General features: G+C 40.6%; 2 protein-coding genes across 5 annotated transcripts in view; one reads left to right on the plus strand and one right to left on the minus strand.

Annotated features, from left to right (window-relative positions):
* Window positions 1-14,794, plus strand: part of CTNNA3 (catenin alpha 3) — a 516,687-nt gene that overhangs the window by 299,718 nt on the left and 202,175 nt on the right. The window lies entirely within an intron of this gene.
* Window positions 1-14,794, minus strand: part of LRRTM3 (leucine rich repeat transmembrane neuronal 3) — a 112,913-nt gene that overhangs the window by 50,043 nt on the left and 48,076 nt on the right. The window contains exon 3 of one of the 4 annotated variants that reach the window (XM_039324637.1): window positions 12,419-13,392. The exons of the other annotated variants lie outside the window; for them this stretch is intronic. Coding sequence (XP_039180571.1) covers window positions 13,348-13,392 — 45 coding nt within the window. The 3' untranslated portion in view covers window positions 12,419-13,347. Of the gene's footprint in view, window positions 1-12,418; window positions 13,393-14,794 lie in introns of those variants that run through there. 4 annotated transcript variants of the gene reach the window in all.

The raw sequence follows: 14,794 nt of genomic DNA on the forward strand, positions 1-14,794 counted from the left end.
ATAGTTCTTCATAGACAGCTCAATGAGAGCATTTTATTTCAGTCTGGAGTTTCAGCAATCATTTTAATAGCATAGCTGAGTTCATATTTCACAAAATATGGCTTGTTTTTGGTTTCAGTATGTGTGCCTCCAGATATTGTGGTTTGTTATTTATGGCAGAAATTAACAACATAATCTCTGCAGACATCATAGCATTCATCTCTGAAACTCCAAATTTTAAATTATCATAAGGCTACCAAATTAGACAAGATTTCACTGGTTGAGTATAAATCCTTATGGATTTAGGTGAGATTCTCAAACCTGGTTGAGATTTGGCAATCTTGCAAAATGTTGGCTATTAAAAATATCATTTGTTTTGGTTCTGCTCCTTCACGTAAAGAGAATGGCCCATGTGCTAAAAGAAGCTAACCAGTGTATTTAAGGCCACCACATCTGGGCTACAAAAATGTGGACAATTACTGGATGGCAACAAAGAAGCTGTAAATCTTTCTACCGATTTTATGTTTTATATCTCCTGCCATGGGCAGAAGATTGGACTAGAAGACCTCCAAAGTCCCTTCCAATCCTATTATTCTATGTTCTATGGTAGTCCTAGAAATCAGTGTTTCTCAACCTTGACAATTTTAAGACATGTGGACTTCAACTCCCAGAATTCCACACCCAGCAATGCTGGCTGTGGAATTCTGGGAGTTGAAGTCCACATGCCTTAAAATTGTCAAGGTTGAGAAACACTGTCCTAGATGGACAAAATGGCCCGTAAGATGGCAATGTCTATGATCTCATAGTATGCTAAACCAAAATACTTGATTAATGGGTGCACACATAATGCTACCTTATCTCCAGTCATAGGAGCACAGTGGCTCAAGTAATTAGGATGCTGGGATGGACATTAGCAAGCCCCCAAGCCAATGGGGTGGGGTTGAGCTCCTGTCCTTCGCTCCTGCCGGGGACATGAAAGGAGCCCCCAACTGGGTATTCCCCCAGGCAACAGTGATGTCACTGGCTAATCAATGACTTCAACCCAGAAGTCCCTTGGTGCTTTTGACACGAGTGCAAATCTCCAGTCATACAAGGTCCTTGACCTGAGGTTGGAGGCTATATTGACTTGCCTTGAAATGGTTATAATTTTGAATAATTTTGCAGGAGGGCATAATTGTTTGAAATCTTGACTAAAATGCAGTGAAGAAATAGTATAAAACTGCAAGTGCGCTCCTTAACCAAACTTTGCCGCTTAGGATGCCATGCCAAGAAAGACAGCATGTGCCATACAGGATGTGTGATTCATGAATGTGTAAAGTATGTTATGGCTCTTCTAGGGATTTGAAGTGCAGCACCTGGAGCTTCTCCATCAGCTCCTTCACTATATATTCAAGCAGTTCAGTGAGTTAAAATCTGAGGTGCATGATCTAAGGCATGAGATTAAAGGAGACTGGATCCTCTTTGCTATTAGTGAGATTCTTCTTGACACTTTAAAAACAGGCAGCGTTTGTAATCTTGGAACTCTGAGCCACACAAAATTCCCCCTGAGACATCCATTTTTGCTGTAGGAAATGGAAGAAATCCTGTGGGAAATGACAGGAAGCGAAACTGCACTATTTTAAATGATTTAGGCGTACTAATTTTCCATTTTTGTCTCCAGACTGTCATGATAGTTCACTGCAGCTTCTATTTTGCTTTGCTACTGTTTCTGTGGGCTTTCCTTAGGTCTAGGTAACAATAACCCAAAGAGGTCCTGCTAACCATTTTAGAGGGCACGTACTCAAGGTACAGCTTTGTTTCATCCCCAGGATACTAAATAGGCTATATTCCTCCTGAGCTGTTTTAGATTTAAAGTAGTTGGAAGAAGAAACACAAATTTTGGTATATGCATGATCTACAACATTCTTCTCCGTGATGATGTCTTAGGGCAGGAGTCTTCAAACTTGGCCCTTTTATGACTTGTGGACTTCAACTCCCAGAATTCCTCAGCCAGAATTCTGGGAGTTGAAGTCCACAAGTCATAAAAGGGCCAAGTTTGAAGAACCCTGATTTAATCAGTCACTGATGATTTTTGACTCAAATGAGTGCTTCTTCTGCTGCAGCTGGCAAGAGGGGCTGTGTAGCAATGCATCCTATTGCTTTAATTCTCACAGATAAAAACCTGGTCTTTGGGGCAGTGCAAATTGTGATAGCAGACTTTTCTGCTGACTCAGGACTGGGAGAAACAATAAATCAAAGGCCAAGAGGCTCTAAGTGTCCCTTCTGAATGATAAGGTAAGGAAGCTCTTGCAGTTTTTGTTTCTTCTAAGTCATTAATGTGACACACTGGATTTCTTGTGCAGGCAGGTGGGCTAATATATACTGCTCACAAAAATAAAGGGAACACAAACCTATAGGATGTTTTCTTTTTGTGTTCCCTTTATTTTTTTGAGCAGTATATTTTTCTATGGCTAGAAACATCGGTCAGGGTCAACATTATATATGTATGTGCTATTATATATGCTACCATAAGAAAGGCTGAAGGCTGAGCGCAAAAGAATTGAGGCCTTTGAACTATGGTGCTGGAGAAGACTCCTGTGAGTCCCTTGGACTGCAAGGCGTTCAAACCGATCAGTCCTAGAAGAGATCAACCTCGACTGCTCCTTAGAAGGCCAGATTCTGAAGTTGAAACTCAAGTACTTTGGCCACCTAATGAGAAGGAAAGATTCACTGGAGAAGAGCCTAATGCTGGGAAAGATTGAGGGCAATAGAAGAAGGGGACGACAGAGAATGAGATGGCTGGATGGAGTCACTGAAGCAGTAGGTGTGAATTTAAATGGACTCCAGAAGATGGTAGAGGACAGGAAGACCTGGAGGAACATTGTCCATGGGGTCGCGATGGGTGGGACACGACTTCGCAATTAACAACAACAAAAATATATGTTACCACCTATTTAAAAAAAGTTCAAAAGATGTGTGAGAGCTGTAGTTCACACTTTTATGTTACCTTTTTTTGGGTTCTGTATATGCAATGCCATCTGCAAAAGCATGTGCTCTATTTTGTAAAGTACTTCCTATCATCTGTCAGTGATTTTATTATAGAACAAAAGGAATCAATATTAAAATAAATATCTCCTCTTCCAAGTGTCTCTCTGAAGTATTAAACTGACCCTGAAGGAACAGAAGCTGGCAATCATTTAAATCAAGGATAGAAAATTGAGTGTCTTGCGGGTGGCTTGGACAAAAACTGCCACATTTCGTTGAAAATGGCAAAATTGGCTGGAATTGATATAGGTTGAAGTCCATAACATCTAGAATTTACAAGGCTATCCACCATACATAAGCCTATCAGCTTATAGCTAGAAAACACGAGTTGAGCTGGAATGATAGAATGAGAAGGATGCTATATCTTTCCTAAAAAAAGTACACACAACATATCCAAACCAACCAATTTCCTTCATCAGAAATGAAGACTAAATCATATTTTGCTTATTTGGATGGAAATAGAACAATGGGCTAAATTTACCTGGTGCCACATATATTTATTTGGTATTGTTTTAATTACTTTTACGATGTATGTAATCCTGAGAAACTTGTTTAGATGGGCAGCTATAAAAAATCAAATAAATACAATAAATACAATACTACCATATGTGAATGATCTTCCAATTGTGCAACAGACCTGAAATCTGCTTTAGAAGATCCTTCAAAATTTGGGAAGCATATCAGATGGAAGAAAATAATGTAATTTTTACTGGTGGGAGGAAACTTTTAAAGATAAGCTAATGGGGCTTTTGATGCATAATTTTTTTTTTTACTTAAAGATCAAACTACTTAAAAATATTCCATATTAGTCACTCTAACTTTTTTCTTGGTGAAATCTTGGCATAATAGTTAATTAACACCTTGTTATGCCATTATTGATTCAAGGAATGAGATCTCTATATAAGTTCTATCTTGCTTCTTGATCATATCAAAGGTTTGGCATTATCCAATATAATAATAATAATAATAATAATAATAATAATAATAATAATAATAATAATAATAATAATGATAACCCCCAGTGAGGCACTACCTTGACGTGGTTGTGGGGCTTGTGTACTCTGAGGAAGATGAGAGCTATGCCAGAGGTTCAACCATACTGGACAGGTCTCATCAGAGGAGTCAGACAAAGAGTGTCTCTCCCATAAAAAATATGGTGAGACGTAAATTTCAGAATGCCATACCGGCTCGGACGTCGCCCGGGTTAACAAGGTCCGCGCTAGATATTGGAGTTCCTGGATATCTGGTGAAAAATGGGTTACAGGACTCAGGACTGTTGGCTGAGCAACCAGGGCCAGCAGCTGCAGAACTACTGGAAGAAAAGGTGTTTACCCGTCGCAGATACACAGTGATGGAAAACAAAGAAATAATGATCTGTTACTACAGATCAAGTCCAACAAGACGAGGATATCTAAAACGAATGCACCAATTCTGGAAAGAACAACATCCAGAATCAGAAATAACAGAACAGAGACTAGCAGATCAACGCCGATTTATAACACGAAATAAAGTATTTACAGAAACAGAATTGGACGAACTGCAAAGGTTTACCCAGGGCAAAGAAATCAAAGCCTTACAAGAAGTAATTCAGAATGTAGAGGCAAACCAGGGGGAGTTGGCAGTGAAAGAATCCAGTAGAGATATACAACTGTTCTCATTTGGAAACCAGGCACCTCTTCCTCAGGAAGAACAAAACCCTCTAACTAAAGAAATAAAAGAATTGAAACAAAGAATAATTGAGCATCTAGAACAGCACAAAAACAACAGAATAAGGCTGCCTGCATTGAAGCTTGTTCCAAAGAAACAGCTAGCACAAGCATTAAAAGATGCAAATACTGCAATAGCAAGTATAAGCACCAATTCACTGCAAGAAACAAACCAACTAATGTACAGCACAGCTGCAGTTATAACAGAATACCTGGGATGTAAAATCAACAAAAAAGAAAAACAAACAAACAGTGCACCACAAAAATGGAAGGTTAGACTAGAAAATAAGATCAGCAAGTTAAGATCACATGCAAGCAAGCTAGAACAGATGAAAGAAAAGAAGCTGAAGAACAAGAAGACCAAAGAATACCTAATCAAGAAATACCACTTAGAAACAAGGAAGATCAAGGAAGCACTGGAAATAATAAAGCAACAAATAACAGCTATAGCCAGGAAAATCAGTAGATATGAAGCTCGAATTGCAAACTATAGGCAGAACCTCCAATTTCAATCCAATCAGAAACGTTTCTACCAATCCATCAATGGAGAAACTGCAAGGAATCAGTCAGTACCTGACAAGGAAGAAACAGTGCAGTTCTGGAAGCAGATATGGGATAACCCAAAGAAATACAACAAGGATGCGGCTTGGTTAAAAGAGGTGGATGCAAATAAAACAGAAGTTGAAATGAAAGAACTAGTAATAACAACAAAAATGGTAGAAAAAAGAGCAAAGAAAATCAAAAATTGGTCAGCACCAGGTGAAGATGAACTGCATGGGTTTTGGTTGAAACATCTAACTGTTATACACCCACTCATTGCCAAGCAGTTCAACAATATACTACAAGGAGGAGAAATTGAAAAGTGGCTAACAACTGGGAAAACCTACCTAATAATGAAAAATCCAGCAAGAGGGGCAACACCAGGTAACTACAGGCCAATTACCTGCTTACCAACAACTTTCAAATTACTAACTGGTGTGGTAGCTGATGCAGTACAACAGCATCTAGTTGAAAACAATCTCTTTCCACCTGAGCAGAAAGGAAACCGCCCCAATAGCAGAGGAACAAAAGATCAACTCCTAATAGACAAAATGATCTTGGAAAACTGCAAGAGAAGGAAGACCAACCTGAATGTGGCATGGATTGACTACAAAAAGGCATTTGACTCTCTGCCACATGACTGGATAATCAAGTGCCTAGAAATAACAGGAGTAAGTAGAAACATCAGAAAATTTGTGCAAAGATCGATGGCACAATGGAAGACACAGTTGCAGATCAATGGTGAGAAGCTGGGAGAGGTTAATATCAAGAGAGGAATATTTCAAGGAGATTCATTATCACCATTACTATTTGTTATTGCACTGTTTCCTCTGTCAACAATACTGAATAACTCAGGACATGGCTATCAAACATCAAAAACATCTGCCAGACTATCCCACCTCCTTTACATGGATGATCTGAAGCTGTATGGAAAAACATCATCTGAAATAGAATCGCTGCTCAACACTGTCCGTATATATAGCCAAGATATTGTAATGGAGTTTGGCTTGGACAAATGTGCCACACTTACTATCAAACAAGGAAAAATAGTGAAAACTGAAGGAATCAAGATGCCCCACGAAAATAACATTAAGAGTCTGGATGAGGAAGAGTACTACAAATACTTGGGTATCCTTCAAGCTGACAACATCAAGCACACTGAAGTCAAGAAAAAGATTAGAGGTGAATACATCAAGAGAGTGAAGAAGATCTTAAAGTCCAAACTCAATGGAGGAAATACCATAAAGGCAATCAACACCTGGGCAATCCCAGTCATTAGGTACACAGCTGGAATAGTGGACTGGACTCAAGCAGAACTAAAAGCAATGGATAGGCAAACCAGAAAAATAATGACAATGAATCATGCCCTTCATCCACGCAGTGACATTGATAGACTTTATCTACCAAGGCAAATAGGTGGGCGTGGAATGCTACAAGTACATCAGATGGTTGAAGAAGAAAAAATGGCTTTGGAAGAATATCTGAAGAACAATGATGAAGATGCACTGAAATTAGTATATCAGGAAGGCTTACTAACTACTGGAGAGACCAAACTGGCCTACAAGAAAGACCAAATGAAGAACAGAATAGAGGCATGGGAAGACAAAGCACTACATGGCCAATACATGAAAAAAATAGCTGGGAAAGCAGATAATAATAAAACCTGGCAATGGCTAAGAGCAGGAAAATTGAAGAAAGAGACCGAGGGACTAATTCTGGCTGCACAAGACCAAGCCTTAAGGACAAATGCATACAAAGTCAAAATTGAGAAGACAGCAACAGACAGTAAGTGCCGCCTATGCAAAGAAGCTGAAGAAACAGTGGACCACTTGGTAAGCTGTTGCAAGAAGATTGCACAGACTGATTACAAGCAGCGGCATGACAAAGTAGCAACAATGGTGCATTGGAAGATCTGCAAAAAATATCATTTGCCTGTAAGCAAAAACTGGTGGGATCATAAAATAGAGAAAGTCATAGAAAATGATAAAATTAAACTGCTCTGGGACTTCAGAATTCAAACAGACAAGCACCTGCAACATAACACCCCAGACTTAACAATTGTCGATAAGAAAGACAAAAAAGTCTGGATAGTGGACGTGGCAGTGCCTGGAGACAGCAGAATAGAAGAGAAAGAACTGGAGAAGATAACAAAATACAAAGACCTACAAATAGAAATAGAAAGACTGTGGCAAAAGCAAGCAAGGGTAGTACCAATAGTCATAGGCTCCTTGGGTGCAATCCCAAAACAACTGGAGCACCACTTGAACACCATTGGCATTGACAAATTTGCTATTAGTCAATTGCAAAAGGCGGCCTTATTAGGAACTGCTTCCATCCTGCGACGATATCTGTAATACCATCAAACATCCACATCTGCCTATCCCAGGTCCTGGGTAAGGACTCGATAGGTAGACAAAATGCCAAATCCAGTCTGAACATCTGGCTGACTGTGCGATGATTGAGAATAATAATAATAATAATAAAAAAACTGTTCTGGGACTTCAGAATTCAAACAGACAAGCACCTGCAATATAACACCCCAGACTTAACAATTGTCGATAAGAAAGACAAAAAAGTCTGGATAGTGGATGTGGCAGTGCCTGGAGACAGCAGAATAGACGAGAAAGAGCTGGAGAAGATAACAAAATACAAAGACCTACAAATAGAAATAGAAAGACTGTGGCAAAAGCAAGCAAGGGTAGTACCAATAGTCATAGGTGCCTTGGGTGCAATCCCAAAACAACTGGAGCACCACTTGAACACCATTGGCATTGACAAATTCGCTATTAGTCAATTGCAAAAGGCGGCCTTACTAGGAACTGCTTCCATCCTGCGATGATATCTGTAATACCATCAAACATCCACATCTGCCTATCCCAGGTCCTGGGTAAGGACTCGATGGGTAGACGAAATGCCAAATCCAGTCTGAACATCTGGCTGACTGTGCGATGATCAATAATGATAATAAACAACATTGGAAGGGATCTTGGAGGTCATTTAGTCCAACCCCCGGCTCAGGTAGAAAACCCTTACCATTTCAGACAAAAATATATCAGAAAGCACTCCATATTGCCTGTTGAATTGGTCTCTGGTAGATGAATGTCATAATATGAGTCAACATACTTTTTTGCTGAAGACCTTGGCATATATTCAGATACCACACAGATTTTGTGCATGCTCCTTAGAGGGATTGTCCCCTATGAAATATAAATGAGCAGAGAAAGTCCAAGTCTTTTGATTTGAGGGCCACAACTTAGCCTCCCAACCTAGCAGTGGAGTGCAGGTGACTTTCTGACATTGCTATAATAGTAATAGAAGGGGTGGGTTAAGATAATTCAACCTATTTTTCATTAAGTGTTTTGAAGAGAGGATGAGAGAGTAAATGGGAGCATTTCAAGCACTTCAGGAAGGCCTTGCATGCCTATAAGGCAAAGGTAAAAACTGTTTGAGTCATTCCTAATTATTACAGGTCCAGTCCATGTCACTTTCTTGGCAAGAATATGGAGATAATTTGCAGCTGCCTTGTTCCAGCTTTCCCCCCCCTCTTCCCAGTCTTGCTTGTAATCCTTACATACCTTGATGATCTCTCTTCCAAATACTAGCCAAGTTCAGTTTCAATTAGCTAGCTGCAGACATGTGTTATGTCCTGCATTCTCATAACTGTCTTTGGAATGGTACAAAGTAATGTCTGTGGAAAATTGCTCCTTTTTTGCCAGATTTTTGCAGCACAAAGTGTTTAATGGGCTTCCAGTGAGGTTCTGTCAGTTCTCCCAGGTAACCGGACAGGAAACAGGGCTAGAGGAATTAATTAATTCGTTCTAAAATGGCGGTGCCTGGATCGGCTGCGGCTGCACCGGCTCTCGAAGGTGAAACGTTTTTGGAGAGATATAAGGAATATAGGCCACATGATCGGGAAGGTTTTAATGTGTTTGAGCAATGTGGTGGAACTAAGGTAACATACAACATACGACTGACAATCTTGGCTGGCATGGCGAGTTTCTAGCTGTTTCGGAACTGTTGGTGAGACCGTTAAAAGTCGTTGGCACTGTTTGAAATTGTTCTGCCTGCAGCAAGATCTGACTGGTGGCCCAGCGACGGATTCTATTGCAAATCAGGGCTGTTTCCAAAAGAGGCAGAGGAAGAGGAGAGATCCCGGGGCTTATGGAGCGAAGGAACTGGATGAGGCTGTCGGCAGCCCAGAGGATGGGAGAGAGGCTTTTGGAGGGGTTGGTGATGGTGGCAGAATGCTCCAGTGGCGAAAAGAACCAAGACCTCTTTAAGGAAAAGGTGGAAGAGACAAGATCAGAAAAGGGAAAGGAGGTGAGGTTGTCGTGCAGGAATACCAGCTAATTTGAGGGCTAATCCACATGGAGCTCCGTTTCTATCTCTCCTGTTTGCCATCGTTCGCTCCCTAGAAACTAAAATGGATGATCTGTAACTTGAGCTGGCCACGAACAAGGAGTGTATATCGGAGGTGGTGACCCTTTGAGAGCTGTATGCAATGAAGTTTCATTTTGATGTATGCCAATTGGTGTACATTCAAAGTGACAATAAAGTTGTTGTTGTTTATTGTTAGGCTACATTAGTGGAATGTTGCAATTCTGAAGGCACATTTCTTCCACCACCTTTAACTGTTTAATCCATTAGGGAAGAACTTTCTTAAGTTTCTTCCTCTCACCGTGAAGCCACTGGGAGCTCCTGCCTCTCTCGTCTGATGGTTTCCTAGACAGCATCTCTTCCCCTCTTTTCTCAAGGTCACCCACACTTTCTCCTATAAGTCCTGGGCATCTGCATGCAGCACAGGTTGCCCACTCAGATGCCAAATGATAGAGAAAAGTCTTCCCCTTAAGTAATTTAAAATTTAAAACTGAACTAGTTCTACAAAGTGAAGCAGGGGTGCTCTGAGCCCGTAGAGATGTCATCCCATGAGGCACACTAAACCACTTTTAGTTTTGCTTGGCCCATATAGTAATCCATTTGTTACTTTACTAAAATGTCTATATCATTGTTGTGGTTGTTAGTTGCGAAGTTTTGTCCGACCCATCACGACCCCATGGACAATGTTCCTCCAGGTCTTCCTGTCCTCTACCATCTTCTGGAGTACATTTAAGTTCACACCTACTGCTTCAGTGACTCCATCCAGCCATCTCATTCTTTGTCGTCCCCTTCTTCTATTGCCCTCAATCTTTCCCAGCATTAGGCTCTTCTCCAGTGAGTCCTTCCTTCTCATTAGGTGGCCAAAGTATTTGAGTTTCAACTTCAGGATCTGGCCTTCTAAAGAGCAGTCGGGGTTGATCTCTTCTAGGACTGACCGGTTTGAACGCCTTGCAGTCCAAGGGACTCGCAGGAGTCTTCTCCAGCACCATAGTTCAAAGGCCTCAATTCTTTGGCGCTCAGCCTTTCTTATAGTCCAACTTTCACAGCCATACATTGCAACTGGGAAAACCATGGCCTGGACTATACGCACTTTTGTTGGCAGGGTGATGTCTCTGCTTTTTAGTATGCTGTCTAGATTTGCCATAGCTTTCCTCCCCAGGAGCAAGCGTCTTTTAATTTCTTGGCTGCAGTCCCCATCTGAGGTGATCTTGGAGCCCAGAAAAATAAAATCTGTCACTACCTCCATTTCTTCCCCATCTATTTGCCAGGAATTGAGAGGGCCGGATGCCATGATTTTGGTTTTCTTAATGTTGAGTTTCAAGCCAACTTTTGCACTCTCCTTCTTCACCCGCTTCAAGAGGCTCTTGTTCCTCTTCACTTTCTGCCATTAGAGTGGTATCATCTGCATATCTTAGGTTGTTGATATTTCTCCCAGCAATCTTAATTCCAACTTTTGATTCATCTAGTCCTGCCTTTCTCATGATGTGCTTTCCAATAAAAAACCATACCACTATAATAAAATTTAAAATGAAATGAAAATGCCGTCTTAATCAACAAGGCAATCAACAAAATAGAAAGTTAAATCAGAAGATAACAACTTCAACAACTTGGGGGGAGGGTCAGTTAAAGCTCTCCCTTTTTGACAGGGTAAAAAGCCTTCTGCTCCTAAAATGCCCCCTCAGAAGCTGCAACTGTATATTTTAGAGGAGGAAGACAGGCCTAACTAACTAGGACAGGGGACTTTAAACCTGGCCCTTTTATGACTTGTGGAACAATTCCCAGAATTCCTCAGCCAGGCATGCTGGCTGAGGAATTCTGGGAGTTGAAGTCTACAAGTCATAAAAGTCCCCTTAACTAGGGGGTTCCTTTCTTGTCTTCTCTGATGTTGCTGCCACGTCTGCTTTAGATGTTGGTGGGATAAGACTCTCTATGGATCACAATGACCAGATGATCAAAGTTCTTTGTGATTGGCTGCTTGATTATATGTTGCATATGAATGAACTAGACACATGAGTATTGTACTTCTTGAAATGGATGGATTCTGAAGTAAGGATGAATTGAATTGGCCTAGTCTTATGCATGAAATTTGTATAGTTGGATATCAAGGGTGGAAGAGTTGTACCTTATTGTGTGCTCCAGGGCGTATGGGTTTTCTATTGATTTATTCACTTTATTTGTTTATCCAATTTATATACCTGCCCATGTAACCAAACAAACAACTCTGGTGACATACAACAAAGCTAAATAGTCAATAGATACCTAAAAAGCATTATCATTATTAATTATTAGGAAGCCATAAAAAGACTACAAGACTCTACCTTACCTCATTGCTTTCCAGGCTATACCTATCACTGTGCAAATATCCCCCTCCCTTTTTTAAAATGTAGTCCAAGCAGGTGTAGCATAGTGCAGTGGTGGCGAACTATGGCATGGGTGCCAGAGGTAGCACTCAGAGCCCTCTCTGTGGGCACATGCGCCATCGCTCCAGTCTTAGGCCTTCAGGTGGGTTTTGAAAATCTTTTCGCTTTAGGCCTCTGCCGCCGTGTACAAAAAAAGGTTCAATCAATCAGTCAATTTCAACTTCTCACGGGAAAAAAAAAGATCTTGCAAAGTTGGAATTGATTGATTGAACTTTTTAGTCCCACCCAGTCTGCAGTTACCACCGCAGCCACGCCCACCCAATGGGCTACACCCACCCAATGGGCCACACCCACTCAATGGGCCACACCCCCCCGGCAACTGACAATGCTTAAGTGGGTTTTGCGTTGCAGTTTGGGCACTCGGTCTCTAAAAGGTTCGCCATCACTGGCATAGTGCCTGCCACAAAGTTACTAACCACATCCTTCAACTTCATTTCTCCAGGGCACTTCTATATTCTAATGGCTCTTTAGAGAAATGAGGATAGTGAACATAGGTAAAACCTAGTGGGATCTCCTAAATATTAAAAGGAAATAGAGTACTTCCTGCTCAGGGTGGGGGACAAAATGACGGGTGGAGCATGGAGGCAAACAAAGTATCACACCATTGGAACATTGGGGGGGGAAATGGGTTGATTGCTGCAGGTCAGCTTCGTAATCAGAAGGACACCAATCCATAACTCCCCTCAAAGTTGGCAGAGCTACGGAATATCTTTGTCAAAACTAAAGTGGTGTGATTAAAATTTTGGTTCGATTTTTCTTCCTCTTTATGTCAAGATGTGTGCTACAGCGATGATAACTTGCTTGACAAGGAATAGATGACAGGGAATATAGGAATAGATTGGAAATTGCTTGACATATCCTAGAGAGACCATAAAGGATCCTGAGAGAATAAATACTGCTTATTAATATTATTTATTAAATGGTTTCTTGTTAGAAAATGCCTGTTAAGTTGAAACCTGATTCTTAATGTAAAATTGGAAAATTCGCCACCTCTGTTTCCTCCAGTAAAGGTTTTAAAATGACGTTATGAGGACAACAGTAACTGAGATGCTTCTATTTTTTATTTAATTAGGAGGAAACATTTATTTGGTAAGCCATCTAGAGACAGTGATTGAGATGGGTAGCCATAGAAATTGAAGAAACAAATGAACAAATAAATATCTGACAGAATTAAAGTAAAAAAAGCAAGATAAAAATTCTCCAGGATGTAGGCATCAGCTGTTGCAGTCACAAAAACCGTATTTACTTATCTTTCAGCCGCCTTCTTGTCTGTATCTCTGAGATGGTGATGCTGTCATGCCTCACTTCTGCCCAAGACCAAATGTGTCTATTCCCTGAATCAAAGTCTGAAAGGCATAATAGCGGTGACATAAAGCTTGCTACCATACAATCCCCTTGCTGAAAACAGCACTGCCAGCACAGCAAATTAAAAGAGCTGTAGGCTGCATTAATGCTAGGCTGCATTAACAGAGGGATAGAATCAAGATCACGTGAAGTATTAATACCACTTTACAATGCCTTGGTAAGGCCACACTTGGAATACTGCATCCAGTTTTGGGCACCACGATGTAAAAAAGATGTTGAGACTCTAGAAAGAGTACAGAGAAGAGCAACAAAGATGATTAGGGGACTGAAGGCTAAAGCATATAAGGAACAGTTGCTGGAATTGGGTATGTCTAGTTTAATGAAGAGAAGGATGAGGGGGGACATGATAGCAGTGTTCCAGTATCTCAGGGGCTACCACAGAAGAGGGAGTCAAGCTATTTTCCAAGGCGTCTGAAGGCAGGACAAGAAGCAACAGATGGAAACTAATCAAGGAGAGAAGCAACCTAGAACTAAGGAGAAACTTCCTGACAGTTAGAACAATTAACCAGTGGAACAACCTGCCTCCAGAAGCAGTGAATGCTCCAACACTGGAAGTTTTTAAGAAGAGACTGGACAGCCGTTTGTCTGAAATGGTATAGGTTTTCCTGCCTGAGCAGGGGGTTGGACTGGATGACCTCCAAGGTCCCTTCCAACTTTATTATTATTATTATTAAAAATAATGGGGAGAAATTCAATTTCAGTACTTGGTTTGGCAACAATAAGCTGAAACGAGACTTTATGGGTGATGTAATATAACCACAGAACAGCAACTAGAAAATAGCCAGACAATTTTCACAAAATATCTTCATGTTTTAAATTGCATATCTTTTCCTCCAACAGCTAATATATTTTTTCCTAAATTTGACAATGGGGCATACAGTTGATTTAGCAAATTTCAATGATGACATTGTCCAGCTCTGCATGAGCTTTTGCCTAAATTTATCAGTAGTATTGATTAGTTTCATTTCAATCAAGTGGATGCTTAATCTATTTTTCTGAAGTATGAGGGACGTGCAAGTCTCTCCCTTCCTCTGCAAATCACAAGAGATACTCAGATGATCTCAGTAAGTGTAATAATCTCTTGATAACTTAGAGAAGACATTGTTATAATCACATACCAGTTTATCTGCAGTCCAAATATGCCTGTATGTATGTATATGTATGTACATTGGATTTGTTTGCCAGGGCATTGCTTAAAGCCTTGGATTAGTACCAGTATAAACCTGGGTTTAAATCAACATACAGTCCTGAAGCTTGCTGGATTATCTCTGTGGAGGCAGTCTTTTCCACTGTGCTAATCTACAATGAGTTACAATACTGTTTCTTTAATTTCCAATTATGTTTCCTCCAATTCCTTGGAAGGAACAGCAACATGACTCCATT

Source organism: Crotalus tigris, unplaced genomic scaffold (assembly GCF_016545835.1).
Source record: "Crotalus tigris isolate CLP2741 ecotype Arizona unplaced genomic scaffold, ASM1654583v1 scf7180000024304.1987388, whole genome shotgun sequence".
Lineage (NCBI taxonomy): Eukaryota > Metazoa > Chordata > Lepidosauria > Squamata > Viperidae > Crotalus > Crotalus tigris.